At 51.6% G+C, this 21,232-nt stretch overlaps 1 protein-coding gene across 15 annotated transcripts in view; it reads left to right on the top strand.

Moving 5' to 3' along the window:
* Positions 1–21,232, top strand: part of JADE2 (jade family PHD finger 2) — a 113,160-nt gene that overhangs the window by 31,881 nt on the left and 60,047 nt on the right. For 4 of the 15 annotated variants that reach the window (XM_049829874.1, XM_049829872.1, XM_049829878.1 and 1 more), the window contains exons 2-3: positions 6,163–6,220; positions 9,247–9,332. In XM_049829874.1, the coding sequence (XP_049685831.1) occupies positions 6,163–6,220; positions 9,247–9,332 (144 nt within the window). The other 11 variants (XM_049829887.1, XM_049829884.1, XM_049829886.1 and 8 more) reach the window with 10 other exon arrangements.

The following is a 21,232-nucleotide window of genomic DNA, read 5'->3' as shown; positions in this document are numbered from 1 at the left end:
CACTTCTGGGGATGGAGGCAGCGACCTGGAAGTTGGGAAGAGCTGCAAAAGGGAGAAGGGGCTGAATTGTCAATCTCGGGTGTAATAAGGAGGGGGGGGGGGGGGGGGAATAAAATAGCTGCCTCCATACCTGTACATCCTGAGCGCTTTTTGAGTGGGAAGGATGGCATGCAGAGGGAAAATTCCCTGCTCCTTCTCTCAGCACCCACAGTGAAAATTGTTTATTTGAGGGTTTGAGCCTAGACCCTGCTACCGCTGGGACGTTTCTTAAGAGGGGATTTTGCTTGGGGGGGGGGGGGAAATCGGTGATTTCAGCCCTTCTCCCCGGGGTAAGGAGCCCGGCTCTTAGGAATGGTGTTTGACCTTTAAGCATTTATTGGCTACTGAGGTTAAAATAAGCTTGAGATAGAAGTAAAAATAGCTTGCGGAAAGGTTAAATCAAAGGTTAAATTTGTTTTTCCTAGGAAAATCGAGGCTGATGTCCAAAAATGAAGGCTTGGAGCAAAGGATGGGAGGGTACATGTTAGGTCTGTAGGCAGGGAGACGCAATTCATTTGAAGTATTGGGGGCTGCTGAGAGGGTTTGACCCCGAGTTCTGAAAGTTGGTGGGTAGGTGGTCTTCAAGCGAAGGTATTTCAAATAAGGTCTGGTCTTTGCCTTTCTCTGGGTACTTGGTCCAAGGGTTGGAGTGCCCATAGCTCCTGTTGATTTTCCTCTCGAGTTGCGGATGCTCAGAGACCTGCAGGACAGGGCAGCCGACTGGGAGCGAGGAGCTGTGCCCTGTGTCCCTGCCCGAAGGCAGGGGTGGCCCCGAGTGCCCGCAATAACCTTTCTGATTACTTGTGCTCTGCCTGGGCTTGCTGAAGAAAAAACCGGATAATTAGAGGGTAACAAGTCAGAAGAGGCAAGCACAGTTGTGAGTAGTAAAGCAAAAAAACCCAACCCCTCGTAGATGTGGAAAAAGGCAAAGCACAGGAAGTAAAGGAGGGCTTGTTTTGTTTTAAATTGAAATGAGATTAAATTTTGCCCCAGGGAGCCAAGACAGCCAGCAGAGTTGCTGTGGAGAAGAGGAGGAATGGCTCGCTCTTCACCTGGGCAGTTGAGTTTTTGCTGAGGATGCTGGAGCTGACAGCAACCTGTGGAGGAGGCGGAGGGGCAGGCGAGCCCCGGCTGGCAGGGACAGGCTCCTGCTGCCCAGAAAATGAGTGTTCCTGGGTACCAGGATCGTGCCTTTCTGGATTTCCACTTTGCAGGCTTACCAGCGAGGTTAAGAGCAGAGCAGCGCGGCTTCCCCCGAGACGCGAGGGCTGAGCACCAAGATTTGCTGGCGGTCTGTTGGCACAGCTGACGCGCATCCTTTGGGCGAAAAGTTTGTTCTTCTGGCACTGTGAAATTGGGGCTGTGCCTGCGTCGGGGGATGCTGCTGCTCTCTCAGAGCCTCCTCTAGCAGCGCTTGGCTCCAAAATCGTTAATGAGAAAAGGCAATCCGACGAGGACAACCCTCCTACGGTATAAGCGACCTTCCTATGGGACCTTCCAGCCCTCCACCCTTCTTCTTATGCTTTCTAACAACTGGCTGGTGTTCCTAGACAGAGCAAAGAAATAGTTAAAGCATGGAGAGCAGCCCCTCGCCTCCATCCATCCACCCACCCGGGCGCAGGCGATGGATGGGACAGGGGCTCAGGGACCCTGGGGGGGGGGGTGTCTATGGGAACAGGGGGGGGTCCGGGCTGGCCGGAGCGGTGTGCATGCCGCTGGGGGCACTATTTTCTGTTTGTGTTCCTATTTCTGGGCTGGAAGAACAAACAGGGAAGTGGTTTTTCTGCAGTCTCATTGCAGCTCACAAACAGAGCACATAATTCAGCCGGTGTTGCTCAACTGTCACGGCGTCAGAGGTGACGGCGCAGGGGGACCGAGCACGGCGCATTCCTTAACGTGCGGGTGAGCGCTGGGAAGAGGTGATGACCAAATACTTTTTTTTTTTTTTTTTTTTTCCTTTTGCTGCAACTTACGCAGGTTTCTGTGCCTGTTCCCTGTGGAAGCCAGCAGCGAGCGCAGGCACGTTATGAATTTCTCTAGTTTGCTTGCCACAGTCCAGAACGGTTCGTTCTCGCGAACGGCCCCTGCGCAGGGTGCTGCGATGCCACCAGGAGCTCCAAAATCCCACGTGGACTTGACGTACGGAAGAGTTTGGCAGGGAGCTGGGATACGTCAGCGGATTCCCCAGAGCTCGGGGATCGTGGAGGGGGTCCGCAGAGGGTGAGGAGTTGTTTGAAGGCTGGCGGAGGCATTTTGGTTTAGCGTGCGGCTGGCCCAGGCGGCGAGGAGTGTGCCCAGGTGGGACAGGAGCTCAGGGTCTGGGCACTCGCATCTCTCTCTACCTGCTGCCTTTGCTTCTCCCAGGTTGCATGGACTGGGCAAAACTGCATCTCCAAAAGGTCTTCTTCAAACCCTCCCCTGCTGGGAGGCAGGACCAGGCAGCCCGAGGCCATCATCTCAATTTTACCGCCGATCCTGCTGCTAATTTGTCCAAGGCTCTAGTGATTTACATTTGTTTAGGCTGATGGAGGGCCATCATCTTCCTTGGTTTAGCATTTATCCGCCTTTCTCAGCTTGAACAAAGGCAATGCTAAACATGTGTTAGTTTGCAAGCAATTCCGTTTTTGGGTTTCCAGGCATTAGCGCAGGGCTATGCCTGTGGATTTCAGTTGCAGACACTTCAGGGGGATGTTCATTTGTTTATAAAAGAAACCCACATCTGTTTCTGTTTGAATTTTTTAAGCGAGCATACATAGAAACCTTTCTCTTGGTTTCTGGCTCTGTAAAAGCTAGATTTTGGGCCAAGTTTGACCTAAGAGCGACCTTTTCAAAGTATTACAAATTTTTTTGGTATTTGTTTATGACTTTAATAATGATGCCATGCGGGGAATGGGTCAGTTAAAGGTGAAATTAGCTTCTAATGTAAACAAAAGATTAATTTTGGAGCAGTGTTTTGTGGAGACTTTAAATTGCTTAGTAGTACACCAAGTGAATTGCTCCTGAGAGCTTGCTCCCAGCGAGGTTTGTTGGGGGTCGGAGCTGGGGCCCTGGGAGTACCAGGGATGCGGGGCAATGGGTCCCCCCCCTGCCCTGGGTGCCGGAGGGGTGTCGGGAGCCTCCCCCAGCCACCATCAGACTTTATAACCCTGTGCTCCAGATGGGGAAATGGCCCAATTACCCTTCTTCTACAGTAAATTCCTCTGTTAAGTACCATGCGGTTTACTACTGTTTGGCTGCTCAAGAAGATGAGTCCTTCAGAAAACAGCATCTTCTTTGCACTGCCTGGAAGTTAACCATTTTCTGAAAGGGGCTGGTCGAGCCCTGTGGTTTTGGCCCCAAATTTCGCTCCCTTCAGGCGCAGGGTACCTTATGGGCTGTTGCGTGCCATCCCCTACCCAGGCGGTGGTTGCCTTTGAGCGCTGCTGTGTTCAGAGATGTCTGTACTTGGCTGGAGCCAGAATTTCGTTCAGAGCGATTTAATGCAGTTTGGTTCAGAGGATGCTGTCTTAGATCCTGCCAAACAGCCGCAAAATGATTTACGGAAGTAGGGCCGCTATTTTACCTGCGATGTGAACCACTTTTGTATGTGAATATGAATTTATGCCGTTATATAGCGAGGGCCTGAAAGTGTGTTGTGTGGGTAGGTGTAGGACAGGAGCAGGGTGCAGGGACCAAGTTCGCTTAAGGGGATGATCGGTGCGTCTTCTCACATGTACATTAGAGCCAAAACCAGTAGCAGCATCCTGACATCTGTGCTACGCATTAATCATGTACCTTTTTCCCTCCCTTGGAAGGAGAGTGATGTCAATGACACTGTCTTGCTGTAAAGGCAAAGATGAGAAACGCTGGAAATGCCACTGCTTATCAGTAGTGTTCCTTTGCTTCAGCTCAGGTGTTTCTTTTCCCTGTTGACTTTGGCTTATTTAATCTCTGTGACTAGGAACTCCAGAATCAATAAAAGCATAGCTCCAGCTTTGTGCTCCGAAAGCCTGTTCGCCACTTCACGCTAGTAGGAACCAGTTTAAAAAGGTTCAGGTAGAATTTCCACTAAAAGTAAGTAAACTGCAGTTAGAGCTATTTTCAATATTCTTTTCCCCAAGCAAAATCTAATGGCTACTTGGAATGAGCCTGGTTTAATAACATGTGTTTCCCCTTGAATCACTGGGGGAAGGTATTGATATTGCCATATTCTCGAGGAATGTTTTAAATCATGCTTTGACAATGCCTTACCACAACACTGATAGTTAAAATGTTTACGATACTTTGTAGGATTATCCCTTATAATGGTGTGATAAAACGTAGCACATATATTGTAAAATACAGGCATTGCAAGGGTTTTAAATGCTTATGTGGAACTTCTGCTGTTGTTTGGGGGGAAATGGCATGCTCTAGCCTGCTATCCAGTCTGTGTGCTGCTAGTACCTGCTGCGACCGAACCACACATAACCAGTGTTTTATTATCATTTCCACTTATCGTTTGCGGAAGCAGTAGTGTGTATGCCATGTTAACAACCTTGGACTCTTAGAAAATATCTCAGAAAGTACTAGGAAGATTTCCACGAGATTAACATTGTTTTCTGTGGGTGTATTTTAGTTCGCAGCCTGTTGGATAGTTGTCTGGTCCGTGGGTAGCCCTTTCCATCCAGAGCTCCCCAAGCCCTGTATTGGGGGCCACATTGATCAGCCACCAGCCACATTGGTAAACTGGGGTCTTCAAAAGTTAAAATCTCTTCTTTCCTTCTCCTTCTTTCCTTCTCCTTCTTTTTCCTTCTCCTTCTTTCCTTCTCCTTCTTTCCTTCTCCTTCTTTCCTTCTCCTTCTTTCCTTCTCCTTCTTTCCTTCTCCTTCTTTCCTTCTCCTTCTTTCCTTCTCCTTCTTTCCTTCTCCTTCTTTCCTTCTCCTTCTTTCCTTCTCCTTCTTTCCTTCTCCTTCTTTCCTTCTCCTTCTTTCCTTCTCCTTCTTTCCTTCTCCTTCTTTCCTTCTCCTTCTTTCCTTCTCCTTCTTTCCTTCTCCTTCTTTCCTTCTCCTTCTTTCCTTCTCCTTCTTTCCTTCTCCTTCTTTCCTTCTCCTTCTTTCCTTCTCCTTCTTTCCTTCTCCTTCTTTCCTTCTCCTTCTTTCCTTCTCCTTCTTTCCTTCTCCTTCTTTCCTTCTCCTTCTTTCCTTCAGAACACCTACCGGTACAGGTACTTGACTTTCAGCTCTGAGTGCTTGGTTCTTCAGGGGTGAGTTCAGGAGAACCTGCAGATTTCAAGTGGTTCTGGGGCTTGTTCAAAGTCACAAAGTGAATCAGCAGCCAAGCTTGAAACGGCTCTCCTGTCCTCCTGAGCGGTGCGGTGGTACCCAGCTGCTGTGGTTTTGTCTCTGAGAGGATGGAGAAGCCACAGCAGCTGGGCAGAAGCTGCCTGCTGACCCCCCCGCGAGCTGCGGTGCTGGCGGTGGGCTGCACGGCTGTGCCGAAGCAGGCAGAGCAGCCCTGGGTGATGGGAAGCGTGCTTCAGGCTTGGCTAGCGCATGCTGGCTGTGTGACAGATATACCAGAAGTCTTTAAAAGAAGTAGATACCGCCTGAGTGGGAAGATGAGTCAGAGGGTAAAACCCCGGTCTCATTGTACGCGGGGGTCCTCTTCAGCTCCGGGATGCTCGGACTTCCCCCTGCAGACATACTGAGAATGCGCGCAGTTTCCATTCTTCTGTCTGTGCGCCTCTCAAATTTGCAGCCCAGACGGGTGGTTCTCGTCTTTTGTCCCGTCCAGCAGTGCCGTGGTCCGTGGTGGGGCATCCTCCGGTGACGATGCTCTTGCCAGAGGGAGAGGGAGGCATTTGGTAGCGAATCCCCGCGTAGGCAAATCGCCGTGCAAAGCTGAGTGATGAAAGTGCGCTCGCTGTACCGCCTAGGAGTGGGGAAAGCTGGTGGAGAGACAGTGATACCCTTAAAGTTTTTTAAAAAAGCCCTGTGAGGATTGTTTTCTTCCTTTTTTTAAAGCCCCTGGGTAGTTGTCTGTCCTGAGGGTAAGTACTGGCTCGTGCTGGGATAACACGGCGCGGATGTTGAGAGATAGCAGTGATTTGGTGCCGAGATGAGTTTCCTAGGCATTAAGTGTAATGTTCAATTTCTTTTGTTACAGATGGAAGAAAAACGACGCAAGTACTCGATCAGCAGTGATAACTCAGACACCACTGACAGTAAGACCTTTAATTCAAGGCTTTGAACGAGATAACTAAGCAATTCACCTCCAGCAGGGAAAACGCTTGAATAATTACTTTGCAAAGAGTGGAGGATACTGCATTTACTGGGAAGTGTCTGCACAATGAACTGTGCGCGGGGCTGGGTCTGTCAGAAATGCAGCAACAAGCTGATACCAATTTAAACGCCCGGCTGTGGCTCCTCTTAACTGATGAGAGTGTCTCCCTCGTGTGAGGAGTCTGGGCGAGGGAGAGCTGTTGATTGCAAATCTGCTAACGAAGCAAACACCCTTTGTAGACAAGTTGTCCTTTCCTGTGAGCTGCAGCCTGAGACTAGTTAGCTCTTGACTGAGTTGTACTGGGGGAAAGGGAAGTTTTTACTGGAGTCAGGGTAGAACCGGAGCCGCCTTGTTCCCTTCTTGCGAGCTGAAGAGTGACGTGGGAAAAGGGATAAGGCTCAAGCCAGCAAAGCTTGCAAGCCCACGCTTGCTTTTCAACATCTACCTCACTTCATCCTCATTGAGGAAAGCACAGAAGCATGTGCTCAACAATAAACATGTGCAAGTGTGCTGAATTTTGGCTATAAATAGAGCGCTTTCCTCTCCCACTTATTCCAGGGTTTCACCCACTGCAGACATACCACAGTGCCTTAGTGTTCAGTACCCTCGAGGCACGAGTCTAATCCCTTGTCTGGGCTCCGGAGCTTCCTACTAGTTGCTCTTGGTTTCTTACGAATGTCACAGTAATTTCATCTGGGCCGTGCTGGGAATTTGCTCTCCACACTTTACAGGATCTGGCTGCTGGATATCCGAGAACGAAAGGGACTTTGCTAAAAGACACTAAACTTCTGGGCCTTTTCCTAACAGGATGATGGGGAGATTACAGGGGGTTATGGAAAGGCTGATCTTGCTGGGTTTGGCTGCTGTTCCCACAGCTTTAGCCAAAAAAATTGTCAGCGTGAGCGGAGTTTGCACCACTGCTGCCGACGGGAACCTGCTGTTTGGCTGCTGGAGGGGACCCCCGTTCTGCTGGAGCCCTGGGGGGGTCTGGGGGCTGAGCCGCGCCTATGGAAAGCGTTTCAGGCTCTGTCAACGCTGCCGGCTTCTCGTAAAATAAAACATCTCTATCTCAGAAAGGGGTTTGTTTTGGAAGCCGTGCTCCAAACTTCCCGTCTCCTAATCCCCAGATGCTCAGAGGCTTACCAAGCCGAGCCGCGCTAGCTGGCTTCTCTGCCTTTCGGGGGTAAGGCATCTTTAATCACGGTATTAAACAACATGGCCTTATCTCTATTGGGTTTGGATATTTATGCTGCAGGTGATATCTAAGCTGTTGACAAATGCTCTCCTGCAGGATAATTGTAAACAAAGTGATGACCTTCTTTTTTACGCCTCTGCCAGGGAAGGGTGGTAGTGGCACGTTATCTAAGTCTACACACTTGTAGCACCACATTGTAGCTTGAGAAGAGGGGGCAAGGTGGAAAGTAGTGACTCGATCTCTCAGTGTAAACTGTGGATCTGCTGCTGCAATGTTTTGAGCAGCTTGCCGAATAAAGCGGCAGTTCCCGGCGGGTGCAGCATAGGGACTTCTGCTGTGGGCTTTGCCTACGCAAGTCCTGTTACGTACCGAAATGATAAAAAAAAAATGCATTTGCGTGGAGCCCACTTTAATGACACCTAGCCTGACACTGCAGTCAGAAAAACAGCTGTCCTTCGGGAATGACTGATGCCATCAGACCTCGTCTTGATTTTACGAAGTATAAGAAAGGGGCTTTACCAAGTAAAAGAGTGCGAGGTGAACTTAGTGCCTCTTCCCCTGCAAGCAAAATCAGGCATGTGAGATTCAGCTGGGCTCATGAGGGACTCAACGGCCTGAGCTGGCGGAGGGAGGCACATTTCCCAGCACGGTAGTCCTGCACCAGGGACAGCCCTGGTCCCTTGTGCCAGCTCAGCTCCCGGCCAGAGCCCCTCCTGAAGTCCTTGCGTGCATGGCTCCATCGTGTTTGGCAGTTGCTTATGTGCACGGTGGTGTTTCCTCCTATTCAGCCATCCAAGGATAAAATCAGTGTTAAATAGGCCTATCGATAGTGAATTTGTTGCATCCTGACAAAAGCATTTTTATATAGTGGAACCTGGAGGGGTCCTGCTATGCAGAAGACCCAACTGTCATCGTGATTATAAAAAGAGTCCAGTAATTAGTTTATTGTTTATTATTACCAAATACATAGAGCTTTTTTTTTTTTTTTTTAAGTGATAGGAACACGTACAGGTTGGAAATGGAGATTAATAACATAATGGTCCCAGCATATTTCAGGTCTTAGCTTCCCTTGCCTTGTCGAGGTGGTAGTGGTGATGCTGATACTGCTCCAGTCGGGATGATGGGAGTCCGTTCGTAATACTCCCAGAGTAAAGTAATCCCAAAGCAAATGCTGCCTTACTATTGAAAAGTGTAAAGTGCATTCACTTGATGTGTCCTGTTGCGTGGTTCCCACTAGATGCTGAACTGCACGCAGGCGTGGAAATTCCTAGTCCTGGCGTGGGCAGAGGAGTTTAACCCAACTTGGTCAATATTTTTGACCTGGGGGTCTGAAGTCCTCGAGCAGTTCAGATGCTTGTCTTTAAGCATCCTTGTTAGAAATTTTTTAGTCTTATCTCCTTAATTCCTGATCCCAATAGATTCCCGATTCCAGGAATGAGCCCTGGCTCATTCCCTCTTAGAAGCTGTTCTTTCTTGTGACTTTGGGTTTCTCATTTCTGATGTCTGCATTTGAAAACCGTGTTTTCAAATTTCAGAGGCCTCTGTTTCATCTGTAGCAGCAGGAAAGTGATGTTCATCTATTTGGCCAAGTACCCTGGGATGTGCACAAAAATAGTTCCATGTCAAGGTATTAATGTCAAGGTATTACTGCCTCTTAGCATTGACCCAAAGTGTTAGTTGAGGCTGTAGTAGCAGCAGTGGGGCTGATGACAAAGACACGGAAAAAACTTTGTCTCTTTTCCACGTAACCTGTCTCTCTTGCCTCGTTGCAGGTCACACCACGTCCGCCTCCAGATGCTCCAAAATTCCGAATACCAAATCCACCTGGTCACGGCAGAAGGAGAAGAAGCCCTCTGAGGTAGGCGGGCTTTTAGGCTTTTGCCAAAGGAGAGCTTTCCCCCCGGGGCCGTGCTTGCCCAGATGGGGTGGCCACCAGCGTGCCCACGGCTGGCCGTGGCCGGTGGGTGCCAGGACAGGGCAATCCAAGAAGCCAGAGCCCACGGTGCAGAGCCAGCCTTAGCCTCGTGCTCAGCTTTGCTGGGAGGGAGCAGGCGGAGGTACCCGGTGGGCATCTCTGATGAAGGGTGAGGGGTCCTTGTGCCCGCTCCCGTTGGGGTCCTTGTGCCCGCTCCCGTTGGGGTCCTTGTGCCCGCTCCCATTGGGGTCCTTGTGCCCACTCCTTCCCTGTTGATGGAAGCGGGGAGAGGTTGAGTTTGGTGGGATTGGGAGGTCCTGCAGCATCAGGGTGGCTACCTGCTGAGGTTCCCCTGTTTTGGGTGCCTGCCTGGATGCCCTTTCGTTAATGGCACAGGTCATAGCGCTGATGCCAGGGGACGGTGGCTTGCTGGCATGGAGGCTTCTCCCCGTGAATAAGTGGGAGGTACGGAGAGCCGTGAAATGAGAGACAGCACAGCTGAGTTGCAGATTACGTTGTGTTGGTTTCCTCCCGTCGCTGGCCTCAAGGGCGTTAAGCTGAGACCCTCGGTGTCTGACCTTGCTGCAGGGTTTTCCATCGCTCCTAGCTGGTACGGGCAGCGCTGCCCACCGCGGGGGGGGACATCGCCCAGGTCGCCCCTGCCCGCTCTGTGGTGCAGGGTCTGGGACGAGAGGTGTTTCCCGAGGTCCGTGCTGGAAGGTACGATGCTCTGCCCCGTTTTCCCTCACGTGCTTTGGATACGTTTCCACTAGACGTGGAAACTATACCAGGCATGAGCTGCTGTTGTAGCAACTGCAGGGTTTAGTGGTGGTCATCTTCATTTCAAGAGCAGCGTGAGCGAAGCCAGGGGGACATTGTTCTCACATTCCCTTTCCTCTGGACCGGGGTCTGGAGTCAAACAGAGCTAGGTTTAGAAGCAGGTGAAGCTGGCACAGCCAATGCTTGCTCGCAGGCTGTAAACTCCTTCCCGAGCCCCCACGTTACGCCTCGCCTGAGGCCGTGGCCCAGTAAGCACAAACCTCTCTTAACATCCCCCCTTTGCGTCAAGCTGAGTAGAGATTTTGAGGTTTTCCTGTGGTCACTGCCTGAATTACAGCTGCACTTAGTTCTTACCGCTCTGACAGATTTACATCGATATATCTAACATGTTGGCGGTGGACAGAAACTTAAAAAGTCCGAGTTGTTTGTGCCTTGGGTAAAGAGAGGGGCTGAAAAGCTGTTATTACCGGCTGAGGTAATTGGAAACACTCCAGTGAGCAAAGACCCGGGGTGCAGATGTCACTGGCTGCTGACAAGGCTGTCAGAAAGTCGTGCATTAGGGCTGGTCATGTCATTTTTTGCTTGTAGATCTGTCTCTTGAAATGGGCAAGGGGGTGTATTCTGTGCGCTGAATCCGCCATTGAAAAATTGAACCATTTAGGGCATCTCCTCCTCCTGGGACACCGTTACTCCCTCTCTGAAATAACTGCCCATCCCTGTGCCCAGTGCATCCGTAAAGGCAGCAGATTAGCTGTGTAGGTGTCTTCAGGAGTCCCGCGGAGATGCCTGGCGTTAGACCTGGTTAGATGCACGAGGATGTGACTCGTGTCACCAGCAGTGCCATACGTGCCACCCTGTAAAATCCTCCTCCAAGAGAGCCTGTGTCGGGAGATCTCTTTCTGCATCACTGGTACAGACACACTTTTGTCTTTAATACGAATTGGCTTCATCAGCCAGCTAGGAGTTTACCTGGCTGTTAATGACGTTACTGGATATAAGTCCAAGACTCTAAGTGAAAATGCTTCTGCACTTGGTGAAGGATGGTCAGACCCGGATCCAAGTTTTGCTGCTCTGCAACAGCTGGAGTGAAAACTAGATCTTAGTCCACGGCACCCAGGGAGACGTCAGATGTGGGGCCTGCAGAGGCCAGGCTCATCCCTCTGCTTCATGCTCTGTTATGTCCAGAGGATGGTTCTCAGTGAAATGTAGCTCTGGAACAAATAAAGTGGAGCAAAAGCTTAACAGTGCCCAGCTTAGCAACAGTTGGGACAGAAAGTGGACCCCGGTGGCATATCTGAACTGAAACTCCAGGGGAATTCGGGGAGGCGATGTGTAATTACTCAAGCTGGAGTTTGGCCAGGATGCTCAAGCTGACAAACCATCTTTTACAAAAGCGTGGTGGGAACGTGAGCAGATGGGAGCGGTCCAGATCTCAGCTTTACTCCCCTTACCCTGCATCTCCCCCGCGGCTGCTGGCATCCAGCTCTGCTTGAATTCAGCTGAAACCCAGGAGTCAGGAGAGTGTGTCCCTGGGGTTGGACGCGGGATTGCCCGGACGGCAGGTCCGAGACCCGTAGCGGTGTGTGGTCATGGTTTGGAGGTCGCTCCGGTGAGCGCCGCTTTCTGGATTTCCTCTACGACAGCATCTTCCAAACTTTTCCATGAGTGAGCCAACTTGGCTCTTGCCCTGAGCACCGGTGAACCCGTCTGGTCCGTGTGTGGGATCCGCTGCCCGTCATCTGTGAAACGCTGCGGAGTTTGGCATATCCCGTGGGATTTCTCACAGGAGCCCTGGAGGATTTCAGGTGCAGACTGGGATGGGCGTCGTGTCCCGCTGGAGCAAGTACTGGGAAGTGTAAAACAAACCACACCGCTGACAAACTATTTCACATGAAATAGCGAAGTACCTTTCTCTTTGCTGCCCCGTTGAGGATGGAAACCACAGGAGGGTAACTGGGAGAGCATGATGAATTTCTTATCAGATATTGAACCCCCCCGGGGCAGTCTGCCCCAGGCTTTTTGGGGCTGGACAAGCCTTTTCAAACAGTAACTCAAACTCCAGGTTGACACATGGCTTGTAGTTCCATCAAGAGCAGAGGGTCCGGGCACGTCCCGAGGGGCGGCGATGCTGGAGGACGGGCTGGGGGGAGCGTGGGGGGGTTTGTGTGCGTGGGGAACCGCCGAGCTCTCCTGCCCCTCTCAAAGTCACGTCCCCGATTCCCTGCGAGCTGCCGCCCGCATTCCCCCTGACAACCCGAGCAGGAGATAAAAAAATTAAAAGCATTAGTGTTACATAGTTATTAGCCAGGTCAGGGGGTGATGTTTGTTATGAAAGACTCTGTGAGAAGGGATTAACTATACACATTAAAAACCACCCTATACAAGGCATCTGGAAAAACAAGCTTCTTAACATGGAAAAGTACTGAGCTGTTTGTAAACATCCGTGAAGGGGGCCATTGCCAGGGAGGGCGATTATATTTATCTGTGCCTGTCACGGGGCTCTGCCCGGGCTCTTGCCTGACGTGTCCCAGGCAGCAGGCCTCCGTCTGGGCTGTCTCCCTTGCAGAGGTGACAGTTGTCCTCCCCTGCCCCACATCTGGGCAGCAGAGACCCCGGGGCAGAGCTCCGGCGCGATGCCGCTGGTTCTCCGGGCACGGGCACGGCTCTCCTGCCCTGCCTTTGCCTGTGGGCAGAGGATGGACGTGGGCAGCTGCCAGCAGCTTCGTGCATCCGCGGCGATAGCAGTCTACCAATCTGGTCATTTTAATTAATCTCATTGGAGCTCGTTGTGTCTCTGAACCTGGCTTCGAATGGAGCGGGGTGGCCGGTACCCATCGCCGGGTACCGCCGGGCGAGGAGATGCTGGTCGGCGTGGAGGGAGGGGGATGCTCGATCGGGTCCTCCCTGTCTTGGATGCTGAATCTGCCACGGAGAATAAGATGTGCCTGAAGTACGGATTTCTCTTTCTTTTAGTGGCGTATCGGTGCAATCCTGCCCCCAGCTATAGCGCTGCTGGGGATACGAGCGCGAGCCTCGCTGGTTAGGCTGCAGTCATCAAGCCCTCTCTCCTGTTTCTGACGGGGAACAGTTGTCAGCGTCTAAGGAGAGAATATAAGAACAAGGCAAGTGTGTAATGATAGTCGCCGGTTCTATCTGCCAGCTCCCAGCCATCAGCGGCCTGGGGACTCCCTCGGATGCTGCCTCTGAGTCACTGCCTTAGCCGCTGTGTTAGTCATTAGCTCCTGAACTATTTGGGATCCGAAACACTACCCCGCAATGAGTTACACTGCTAGAATATATTGTAGGAGGAAAAAAAACCCCTAAACTGCTTTTTTGTGCAAGCCACCCGCGTGACACCCCTCCAGCCATCCCTTTTTTAAGCCGAAGAGCCCCGCGCGGTCTCGGCTCTCGTCTGCGGGTGCTGCTCATCTCACCGGACATCCTCATCGCCCTTCTCCTTCGGTCCAGACCTTCTGGAGACCAGGGGACCGCAGCTGCAGGCAGGGTTCAAAATGAAGGGGAAACCACGAATTTATACAGTTTACATTATTTTCTGCTTGCCTTGTTTAGATACTACTTCCGTGTTTTGAAAGATCTCTTTTTATATCTCTTTACAAGGATTTAACCCTTTTAACAAACATCCTCATCGTTTCCCTTCTAAAAGCAATTCTTAGTGCATTAGATCTTGGTTTTTTTCCCTGCGATGGGTATGTAATAGCCCCGTGCAATGCGAATCTAGTCCCTGCGCTCTCCATGCTTGAAGAAGGGCTTTTATAAATATGGCCAAGCAAGACTGGACATGCTTTTACTGGGCTGGATGAGGAGAAAATCCGTCTCTGTTGAAAGGTTTGACTGCGGTGGCTTTGTCACTTCCAGGCCGGCGTGGGGATAACAGATTAATATCATTGTCTTCTGAATGCTGAGAAGGGCCAGACAAAAATGCTTCTTGTTCCTATTTTAAATTCTGTTGTTCATTGAATCTTTAACATTCAGCATTTTGAGAGGAAACAAGACTAGATAAAGAGATAGCAGGCTGGCTCCCAAATGAACATGAGAGTAAGTATTTTTTTCCCCACAGGCAGATAATATCACTGCTTACAAATACACACCAGGCATTGCTGCATTTCGGAGCCTCGCTGCTGAATATTGCCGCTCGTCTCGTTTCGGAAAGGGCTGGAAAAATGTGATATAACGGCAGGGAAACAGGGCTGGGGGGGGCTGGAGGGGAGCTGCCTGGGCAGCCGAGGGCTGCACCCACAGAGGTACCAGCTCAAGCTGATACGAAGACAGTTTGTACAACCAAAAACTACTCCCAGGGCTCCCATTGTTCCCGTTGTTTTCTCTTTCTCTAAAAATCCTTGTGACTCATGAGCTACAGCAAACAATTTTATGCTTGAGAGAGTGAAGGGCTAATAGTGCTGGCTGGAAACGAGGAGGGAGCCCTGCAAACAAGGCAGAGCCAGAGACTCCGGTGCTCCCGGTGTGGGTGGAGGCAGGGATTTATGGCCAGGGAGAGGGGTACGCGGGACACGACTGCCAGGACTGCAGTCGGGGGGGGGGGGGGGAAAGAGTGTTGAACCGAAACCTAAAGAAAACCTGTTATCTCGGTGTCAAAAAGCACTCCGACGTCCGTCATGCGGTGTCCCGCTGCTGTCCGTCCTCCAAAGCGATGCTCGGAGCACCAAGCCGCCTGCGCTCGCTACGGAGAGGTCGTCCGTGCGAGATCCCGCATCGCTGCTGCGGATGCGAGGGTTTTGGGGGAGGATGGCAGATTTGTCGGGTTGTAGGAGGGAACAGATTCACGTGTGAGATTTCAGATGCGGGCTGTGGCCAGTCCATTCCCGCTTCTCCTGTCCACCTTCTCCCTTCCACCGTGCACTTGATTTTGAATGATGGGCTTCGTTTCTCTTACATTTTGCACCAGTGCTGTGCGGTGTGGAGTGCTTTGGAAAGGTTTTTTATTTTTTGCTAAAACTTTTCCAGGGATACAGATGTTTTTGTGTATAAACAAAATTGCATCCCATCCCAGGACAGGGAGGAGGGATGGAGCTTGTCCCGCTGCCCCAAGAGCAAGGTCTAAAAGCCCCAAGGTCAGCTGGGTGCAAACGCAGGGGAAAATGCGTAACGCAATTCCTGCTGACTCGGAAAGCCTCGTGAGCAGGGATCCGGCCTGCTGGAGCCCATCTGTGTTTGGCTGAGCCGCCTGGTCCCATCGGAGCCGGTTTTCACCCGCGCTGGTTTGCAGCAGGCGCCTGGAGCCAGCGGCCCCGGCTGCGTACCCGTGTTGGGTGATGCCGAGGCCGTGCCGCCTCGTCGGGTGCGATCGGCCGTGCCGGATCCTGCACGGCAGTCGCGGGGCTGGCTGCTCTTTTAAAAGCTAATTAAAACCAGTGCTAGATGAGGTTTTTTTTCTTTTCATTTCGATTTAAAGCCCCAAAACAGATACAGCTTTTTGGCTCTCGCCCAGGAGGTGGTTTCGTACAAGCGGAAAGTTGTTACCGCGGGATCTGAATTCGGTGTTTTCGGGTCGGTATTTGGGGCTAAGGGAATAATTGGCAGGCTCAGAGCTACAGTGCAGCCGCTTGAAAAGCTGAGTCCTTGACAGAGCAGGTAAAGTGGGAGCTGAATGGCGGTGAGATTGCAGGGTCACTTTATTAGAGGGGCTTGAGAGCGAGTCAAAGAACCTGGAGATCGATACGAGGATTGCACAGAAAGGTGGCGGAGAGGCTCGGAGAGGGGCTGGTTGGCTGCGGGGGAGAGACGGAGGAGGAACGCTGCTGCAAAGCGGCACAGCCTGCGAGTCCTTTGCTAAGGGAGGGATGGGAGCGCGGCGTTGCTGATGCCTCGCGGCGTGCCCGTCGCCCATCGCAGCGAGGCGCCGTGTGCCCTGGCATCTCCTCCCAGGGGTAGGTGTTTCTCTCTGAGGTTCTCCAGGCGTTGGACAAATGGATGCTGGTCCATGGGAGAGTTCCTGGAGGTACCTTGCAGCCGTCTGAGGGTGCAGGGAACGACGGAACGGCTGCGTCTGGCGGGGGAAGCGGCAGATCTGCGAGGTGGAGCGGTCGATGTACGAGGTGCTGGTGGGGCAGGGAGGAGCTGAATCCAACCCCTGCCTTGCAGGTCCCTGCCATAACCACAGGAGCATCCTTCCCACACCAGGCTGAAGTGGAGTGAAGCATTAGGCTGTGAAAATTGGAAGATGTGTTACATTTATTCAGCTCGGGGGTTTTTTACATTATTATTTATTTTTTTTTTTAGAGAGGAAATCCATACAGCTTTTGCTGCACAACAGCAGATTACAGAAATAACAGAAAATATTGATGTATCATTGGGGAATGCGATGGCTTTGGTATCCCAGCGACTTTTCACATTCCTGGATCGCCGGGACCACCTGTCCTGGGGAGGCAGTCAGTCCAACACCGCAAACTGGTGGGCTGAAAGGATGGGGAAATAGTAGAGATCAGTAACGCAGGCTTGCCCGGCCAGTGAGATGTGAGTGCCGAGGGTAACTTAAAGGCTTACAGACCTTGGAAATGGAGCTGACCCAAAGCGGCTGGATGCTGGACCATCCTGGGACAGGAGGGGTGAGCTCGAGCCTGCGACTGCCCAGTAGTTCTTCGGTCCAGGGAGCAAGAACTGCCTAGAAGTTGTTTCCAACACAAAAAGATGTGGATGGGACTGTGTCAGGCAGCTTCTCCACGCAGCTGGTGGTAAGCTGGAGCAGCAGGAGCTCTGTGTTGGTGGCCTGAGCTGCTGGGGGGGAGGTCGGTGTGATCACACTGGGAATTAACCTGCCGCCTCGTCGTATGAGCGACATGGATGTGGGCAGGGGAAGCTGGCTGGGAAGGCGAGACGTGAGGCCGATGGGTTGCTTTGGGAATGGCAGTGGAGGTGATGGAGGCCGCTGCAGCGATTGCTGCTTTCAGACGGTACTCGATGGTTTGCCACTCGTGCCTCGTTGGGTACGCTCGTGCCGAGGAATGGTATCTTCAGGAGTATTTTTATGCATTCTTACTCTTTATCCATCACTGTCATATCCACAGACATTTTGCATGTTATAATCTGGTGCTCTGTAGGCAGCGTGGGAAGGCGGTGGTGGGTGCAGCGGGACCCGTGGTGGGGTCCAGGGGTGGTCTTGCCGTGGGTGCCCAGGGCTGGCAATGGGGAGCGAGAGGTGCAGCCCCCGGCCGGAGCTGCCAGATTCACCTTCCTGCTGCAGCTCCCGCACCATCGGGCACCTGCCTTCTTTTTGCCTTTTCCTTCTGCTCTGCCGTGAAACACTCTTCTTGGCTCATCCGTGCGGCTGTGGGATCAGTGGGGACCAAGAGACAGAGTTTCTCCCTGTGCCTTTCTTCTTCTGGGGTGCGAGGCTGCACGAGCACGCCGACCCCCACTCCTGGTCCCTCTCGCTTGGCAGTACGAAGGCAAAAATGTCTTGGGAGTTGGCAATTTCACGTTCTTTTTCCCCATCTTTAAAGCTGACGATAGCGAAGGGTGAGGCTGGCCCCTGGGCATCGGTGCGATGCATCTCTTGAGCATCCGTGTGATGCATCTCTGAGCATCGCTGAAACCTGCCTGAGGTTCCCGAGCAAGCAGAGGTAATAAAGTGAACGTCTCGGTTTGGCCTTCCCCGTTGCCGGCAGATCGATAGGCAATAAACTGGATCCCACTGCCGGGCTGGAAGGGGAGGACAGAGCCTGGCCAGGGCTGCGGCTGTGACGGGGGGAGCGGGGAGCGGAGCAGCCTGGCCTCGGAGACAATTTGTCAGCTCCTGCGGCCGGGGAGAAACAGTAAACACTCCTATTGAGGGAAAATTGCTTGTTTTGTGGTACCCAACTTTCTCTTCACCGCCAGGTCCTTGGTTCATCAGTGCCCAATTTATCCTTTATTTGGTTTTCATAAATAATTCAGAAGAGTTTGAGTAGAATAATTGAGTCTTTTGCCAACCCTAATCCCAGACAATTCAAAACAAAAAGACATTTAGATTACAATTTGAGCGTATTAGCTGTTGGGAGATTTCCAGACAACTGATCTGCTTTCCTTTACAATTTCTGTGCCGTTCTATCATTTCTAAAGTGTTCTGCTTTGATAGTTAATAATTTGAGCATTTCCAGTTCTTCATGAAAAGACAGAGGCATCGCTGTGATAAAGTGCGTGCGTGCGTGCTGCCTTTGGATGGGCGAGCTTATCTGTTTTCCAAGAAGGACTAAATAAATGAAGTAGCGAGATTGCAAATCCAGCCTGCGATGTGTCTTATCATCTTCAGGGAAATAGATACAATCGTGCTTATTTGGCTTAAAATTAAAACTAAGCTTCTACGCCGATGTGAGCTGAAGAGCCAGAGGGGATGAATTTGGGGAAGACTTAATGCAGGAAAACACGAGCCTGGGATCCGCACCATGCAGAGGGGAGAAATTACACCGAGGGCTGATGCCGTTGCCGCGTTTTCCAACGCGGAGGCTGCGAGGTACGCGCGGCGGATTGCCGGAGGGTTTTGCATCTGCTGAGGCTGTTGCGAAGTGTTGGTGAGGCTGGTCCCGCCGGTTCGGAGCAGCGGTGAGTGGTGTGGGATGCACGGCCAGCTGCCCGTGGGATGCTGCCTGGACGCCCGAACTGCCAAAGCCACGACCCCAGCAAAAAGCGGAGTGTACTAAAGAAATTACCTAAGTAATAATTATTAGCCAAGCAAAACATGTTTAGTTTCTGACACGAGGATCGGGTGGAGCCGTTCTATCTCCTGCCCACGGATGGCAGCCCTGGGGGGGACCAGGGCTCCCCGGTGGTTGCAGGACACAGTGCAGGCTCCTCTTCGTCGGTAGGAGGAAGGCGATGGGCCAGGCGTTGACATAAATCCGCCGAGGTTGCCCACCCCTGGTGTTAACCTCGAAGCGATGGGGCCCGTCCCCTCTCAAGCTGTTGCCCGGTGCTGACTTTGAAAAAAGAAAATGGGGATTCTTGTTTGGGGTAAGGCTCTGGAAAGGGTGTTGCCGTGGTGGGTGCCAGCCCCCCGGGGGGAGGCAGATGGCTCAGGGCAGGTTAACGACACGGCTGGACTTTTCTGGGGGCCAGTTGCCCTGGAAAGGGTAGTCCCACATCCCCTTTTGGTGGTCATGCCCTGCGGCAGGAGCGTGATCTGTGCTGCCGGCACCATGCTGGGTAGGTTCCTGGAGGATTTGCTTAGATTTGCATGCCGTGAAATGGTGATGCCCTGCTCCCGATTGCGTGTTCAGCCACGGCGTTGAAATGGGTGTCCTCGGGACGCAGCTGAGTCGGCGGAGAGGGAGGTGGAGGGCACTTACACGTCAGCAGGGTCCAGTTTGGGAAGTTTTAAAAAGCTGTTGGGTGCCCAGCACCTTTGGAAACCATTCCTACCTGGCTTTTCCCACGAATCCCAAGGCCGAGTGTCTCCAAAACAGCGTTTTCTATAACGGTTTTGCAAACGGAGCGGCGTAGAAGTGCTGCCACACTCCTGCCCCGGTGCAGGTGGCCGCAGCAGGGAGGTGGCACCGGCCCCCGGCGCTGCCCTGGACCGCGCGTGGTCCAGGCACGGGGGGAGCATCTCGTCGCCCAAAGCAGAGCGGTCCGGGGTGGGGAGGTTCGCTGGGGTTTGCGTTGTCCTCATCGGAGGTGGGCACCAGGACTGAGTAACGGAGATGTCGTTTGCCCAAGTTGTGACCCTGGCAATGGGGGGGGTGTCAAGAAGGGGGTGTGTTTGTACGCGGTATTTTAGAAAACAAGGTAAAGTGGGGTTACTTTGCTTGTTTTGGTGTGCAGGCACTGGAAGGACTTGGACATCTCACATATCCCTTCTCGTGTTTGATTAATGTTTTTCTTAATTTTTTCTTTTTAATTTCTCACACTGGCAACGCAGTAAAAGGTTACTGTGGCATCCATAACTGTGCATTTGTAGCACACGGAGACTTAAAGGAAGCCGATCTTTCTCAAACTGAGCCTAATTCTGACTGTAATATGTAGGCTGTTAATTATGTTTATTGAAGGATGTGCTGAGACTGTGTCTGGCCAACTCAAATCAGGTTTATATAGATGCAGTCAAAAATGTCTCCAAGCAGATGCATCAGGAGGAAAGTACCAGTAAAATTCAGAGAGGTCCCAACATAGAAAAGGTTGTTTATGTATTGTATTTAACTCTAATTGGGTTAGCAGCTGAGACTCTGAGGATTAAACAAACTGACCTAAATACTGGTCTCAGTGGTCTTAGTTAATGTCTAGTTTCCTGCATCTCAGCCGATTTGGTTTCCCAAATACTCTCCAAAGCATGTTATCTGTATATCGAAAGTGTAAAACCATATTGTATCATTTATTGTGGTTCTGAGAAAGCAATACTCATTTGGAGAATAGATTCTGTGAACAGATAAACCGCATCTGAAGAAAACACCTGATCCATCCTGGCCCCCCAGAAGGTAACACAGAAGTAGCAGGGATGCAGTGGATGGAGTGAGATGGTGGCCAGGCATGATTGCTGGCACCGTCGGTTATCATTTCAGCTAATAGCAGATGGTAGAGAGGAGAAATCGTCCATTTTCATTTACAATTTATTTTTATGCTGCAAGAGGCAGGATTGCTCGAGTCATTGCTGTCAGGCAGCCCTCTGGAAGGAATACCTTATTTACCGTGAGGGATTTTTTTGGAATGAGTTTTTCATTGTGGTGTATTCGGGGAAGACTCTGCAGGGCCAGAAGTGAGATGGAGAACGACCCCGTTTGCTGTCCGAGGGGCTGGAGGATTGTCATAGAGGAGGGGTCCAGTGTCGATCTCACAGGAGATGTATTGGGTCAGGAAAACTCTCGGTGTGTTTGGCTGCGGTTGTCTAAGCAGGCACCTAGATCACCTTTTAGTTGGATATTTTCTAGCTCTAGCGCAACCCAGCCTAGCTTTATTTTGCCTTTTGCTCCTTGGTGTGCAATCGCCACTGGAGCAATCGAGCCCTGATGGGTACCTTCAGTTTTTGGCTGTCCCCGCTCGGGGCAGTGAGGTGACATGATGGGGACACAGAGTTGCTCGGGGCAGCGAGGTGGCTCTGTGTTCCCCGCAGCTTCGTTTAT

This window comes from Accipiter gentilis, chromosome 26, assembly GCF_929443795.1.
Source record: "Accipiter gentilis chromosome 26, bAccGen1.1, whole genome shotgun sequence".
In the NCBI taxonomy this organism is placed as follows: Eukaryota; Metazoa; Chordata; class Aves; order Accipitriformes; family Accipitridae; genus Astur; species Astur gentilis.
The sequence above is the reverse complement of the archived record's forward strand: the minus strand, read 5'-3'. Positions and strand labels throughout refer to the sequence as shown.